Source organism: Camellia sinensis, chromosome 11 (genome assembly GCF_055761805.1).
Source record: "Camellia sinensis isolate YWXY chromosome 11, ASM5576180v1, whole genome shotgun sequence".
Lineage (NCBI taxonomy): Eukaryota > Viridiplantae > Streptophyta > Magnoliopsida > Ericales > Theaceae > Camellia > Camellia sinensis.
The window spans coordinates 132454997-132459305 of record NC_138971.1 but is presented as its reverse complement, the minus strand read 5'-3'; the positions used below and the strand labels follow the sequence as shown (position 1 = coordinate 132459305).

General features: G+C 29.5%; 1 protein-coding gene across 1 annotated transcript; it reads left to right on the top strand.

Moving 5' to 3' along the window:
* On the top strand, positions 1–1095 carry LOC114260635 (EIN3-binding F-box protein 1). The gene has a single exon (XM_028200788.2). It carries the CDS (start codon positions 1–3, stop codon positions 1093–1095), a length of 1095 nt encoding a protein of 364 aa, XP_028056589.2.
* The last annotated feature ends 3214 nt before the right edge of the window (positions 1096–4309 follow it).

The following is a 4309-nucleotide window of genomic DNA, read 5'->3' as shown; positions in this document are numbered from 1 at the left end:
ATGGAAAGATTTGGAGATGATGCCTTAGGATTAATTCTCAAATGGGTTGATGACCCAAATGACAGAAAATCATTTTCTCAGGTATGCAAACAATGGCTGAGAGTCGAGGGTCTGAACCGACTCTCTATCCGTGTTTTTGAACCTGATCTTCTCATTAATTTCTTACCCAGATTCCCAAATTTAGTCTCTTTTCAATCAAAAAAAGTAATTACCAATGCCAACATCGAATTGGTGTCTAAAACTTGTCCTAAACTTGAGGTTCTCAATCTTAATTATAGCGAATTGCGTTGTAATTTGGATGAATTTGATGATATGCCTGGTTTGGATGATGTTAATGATTATGGTTTATGTGCTTTTGCAAGTGCTTGTAACAAGTTAACCAATGTGTTGTTGAGAAGGAGATGTCGAATTGGAAGTTTAGGAGTAATTTCACTAGTTCATTTCGCCAGAAAGTTGGTGAATTTGGATTTAGGAAGATGCAATAAGATTACAGATGAAGCTCTACAAGCAATTGGGTCGGCAACTTCTTTGCGAGTTTTGAATTTGCAAGGTTGTTGGTTGATTACCGATAGGGGTTTGGCTTCATTGGCAAGTGGGTCTTTGTCAAGGACCCTGAAAAAGTTGGTAATTGCTGAATGTGATCGAATTACGGATGATGGGTTGTTGCATTTGAGGGAGTTTCATTGCTTGGAAGAATTGAATTTAGGGGAGTGTGGACCAAAAGTGACCGATACTGGGGGAGTGGTGATTGCTGGAATTCAAACTCTGAAGAGATTGAACTTTTCTTGGTTGATAAATTTATCGGATGCTACGCTTGTTGCTCTTGCTCAGAACTGCTTGAATTTAGAGGCGGTTGATCTGACGGGTTGTGAGTCAATTACTGGTTATGGAATCCGTGCTTTTGTGAACCATGAGGCTTTGAAAGAGCTTGTGTTGGTTAGTTGTCTTCATTTCTCAGGGGAGGATTTGGAAGAGATGGTGCTTGGATGCCAGACCTTGAGGTATATTAGGCTTGATAAAAGACGCAGAATGTGGATCCCAAACGAAATACAAGAGATTATTAGCAATTCTTTATGTTGGTTAGATTGGACATGATGGATTAACAAAGGGCTTAAAACTTTTTGGATCAAGTCAGCTTATGTCAGAGCTATATAGCCATGTGGTGTAGTTCCTTTCATCTGGAAACTTGTAAGCAATTCTCAGATTTTTTTTTTCTTTTTTTCATGGCTTAGTGTCTTGTGCTATGGATTCCACGATTTTAAACAAGAACTCATATGTATTTCTTGTAGCTAAATTAAAAATGGTACATGTTCTCACCTTTTACATTTATGTACTTCAAATTTGTGCTGTGAATTTTATATCTCAACCTTCGTTTTTGGCTTGGATGGAGATAACATGGTTGTACAAATGGGATTTTCAGAAAACTTTGAAAAAAAAAAAATGCTGAAGAGAAGTAATGGCAGACAACATATTGCCCTTAGTTATTGACTCAAAAGCTTTCATGAAATACGACGTAGATTTTAGTGTTGGATTGATCTTGTCTTGCCTTTTAGCAGGTTTATATTACCACTTGAAAGGTCTTATCTACAATTCTTTGGTGATAAGAACTTGTTGCCTTCCATAACTTTCTTTCAATCGATTTCATCATCATCACCGGCGTATCTACAATTCTTTAGTTACAATAACTTGTTTTCTTTCATAACTTTCTTTCTATCGATTGCGTCATCTTTGCCATGATCACCAGAACCATATAAATGTTGCAATTAAGCATCATCATTGGAAAGACCTGTGGATTGTTCAGCCTTTCTTCAACTAAACTTATATTTTAGCAAGAACTATGCATAGTAATAAGCCCTCGGGGAAGGCTTACATCTTTTGACAAAGCGGCTGATATATGATATATATATGTTTTCTTCTTGGTTTCCTTGATTTCCAAATGAACGGTTGGGAGAGTTTTACATTTGAGCTTATTTAGAGAGAATTTGTGTCCACCATTATAAGACAGTGGATTTGTGCGTGTCTTTCTTGGATTCTTGTTTGTTTATTCTTCCCATTTGAACATGGTATCTTATCATGGAAAATAAGAAATTGGATTTACTCATTGTATGAGTTTTGACTTTTGAAGAAGAAGAATTGAATATCCAGTTGACATGAGGTAATAATGAGTTTTTTTTGATGATTTGTAAGTTGTAAATAGCAGTTCAAATATCCAGTTGAGAATTAATATTTTGAATAACTTTTTGAAGTGCCCTAAATGATAGAAGGCCATTGGTAATGTTTAGTTCAAGTCTATGTTTTGTTTTGTCTTTTGATAGGCAGATGCAGAATTTTGTGGCAGTTATTTTATTTTTCTTTGATAAATAGAACTTATTAAAGATGGCACCAAACCTAAAACATTAGTTCTTATAATTTGAATTTGAATTTGAATTCCATTTTTTGGGTACATTATAGAGGAAGGTGGGTGGCTGTCTGGTGACGAACACGAGTTCTAACCATTGGACTAATCCTCATGGTTAAACATGTTCATAGTAAAGTTATCAATCTTACCACATAAATTTCATATTTCACATAAGTATAATAATTGATTTTATTTTATTTTTTGAAATTTGTTCCAACTATGATTCAAGTTCACCAAACTGTTTTTTTTATTATTTAAATTTTATTTTTATTATTTTTTTGATAAATTACAAACACACCCCTGAGGTTTATTCAAATTATGAATTATCCCCTGTAGTTTTAGAAATTACAATATGCCTCCTAAGGTTTCTAATTTTATTACAAATAAGTCATTTTATTAATAAATCATCAAGTTAATTAACAATTTTTTAATGATGCTAAAATTTTATTTCAATTAATAATTCAGATAATTTTATTATTTTATAGGAGAACAGTTAGAATTTTTATTTTTTCAGCTAATTCTGTTAAATAAAATTTTTTGATAGGGAGGTATTTGTAATTTTCTAAATCACAGGGGGTAATTCGTATTTTAAGCAAAGTTTAGGGGGTGTGTTTGTAATTTGCCTTTTTTTTTTAAATTTTAAATTTTTATGTAATCTAACCTTGTAATGTGAAATAAATGTTTATTAATGAAATCCTAACCTTTGTTACCAAAAATGAGAGGGAGGGATTCTTCACATTTTCGACCAATTTCCTAAAAATAGATATGAATGTAAGATTTGTTTTTATATATACTTTTTTAAAAGAATTTTATATTTTTGTTATAAAAATATAACTGCTATAATGTGAATCAAAGAGGGAGACTTGGTCAAAATCCATTCATAATAAAATTTTAATGCATTAAGGACAAGTATAAAAAAATTTCCTTAAAAAGTTCAACAAATATCACTATTATCAAAATATTAAATTTTACAATAATATAACATTTGATATAGATGTTGATTTTTAATAAAATTAATATTTTTAGAATTCTCTCATCAAGATCTATCAAATAAGATTAATGTTAACTATGAAATTCTTTTTTTTTAAAAATAATTATTACTGTTAAAATTGATGTAAACAGTAATAATAACTGCAACACAGGTTTGACAGTAACATGTTACTTTGGTTCATAGTAACATGTTACTCTGACAATATTGTCTAAGACGGAAAAAAAAAAGAAAATATTTTATTTTGTTTTTACTCAATTATATATTTTCTCCCTAGGGAGTTTATAAAGAAAAATAAATTAAGCCATTATTTTCACTAAATAAGAGTTCAATGAAAAGGTTTTGACTAAATTTCCACTAAATTGTTTACATTTTCAAACAATTTCTAACCACATATTAATATTTTCAAACAAATACTTAAAATAGAAATAAATGTCGGATTATTTTTTTAAGAATTTCCAATTTATTAGTGGAGATAGAAAATTATAAAAATATAATAGTTATAATGTGAAATGAATATTTATTAATGAAATTCTTACTGCGGATACCAAAAGAGAGGAGGGAGGCATTAACTGTATCAAACATCATATATATATATATATATATTATATTTAAAGTAGTGTTTGTTCTCAATTTTTTTTTTTTCTCCTATATGGCACACCTCTCATTTTTTTCTTATTTATTTATTTATTAAAATGCCACATCAATATATCCTTTTACCAATTTTTTTTTTAAATTTAATATTTAAAAGATTTCTATTTAATCTAAATTACCCATAAACAAAACTTAATAGAATTATACATACTAAACGTACTTTTATTATACTTTTTTCATTTTTTAAAATAAAATATTAAAATTATTTCTTATTTTTATGTCTATCTTATTTACAAAATTAATTATATTGAATCTATTAAATAATTAGA

What these genes read in the sequence shown, in the direction of transcription:
- LOC114260635 (XM_028200788.2), top strand. Translation starts at nt 1, where the DNA reads ATGGAAAGATTTGGAGATGATGCCTTAGGATTAATTCTCAAATGGGTT.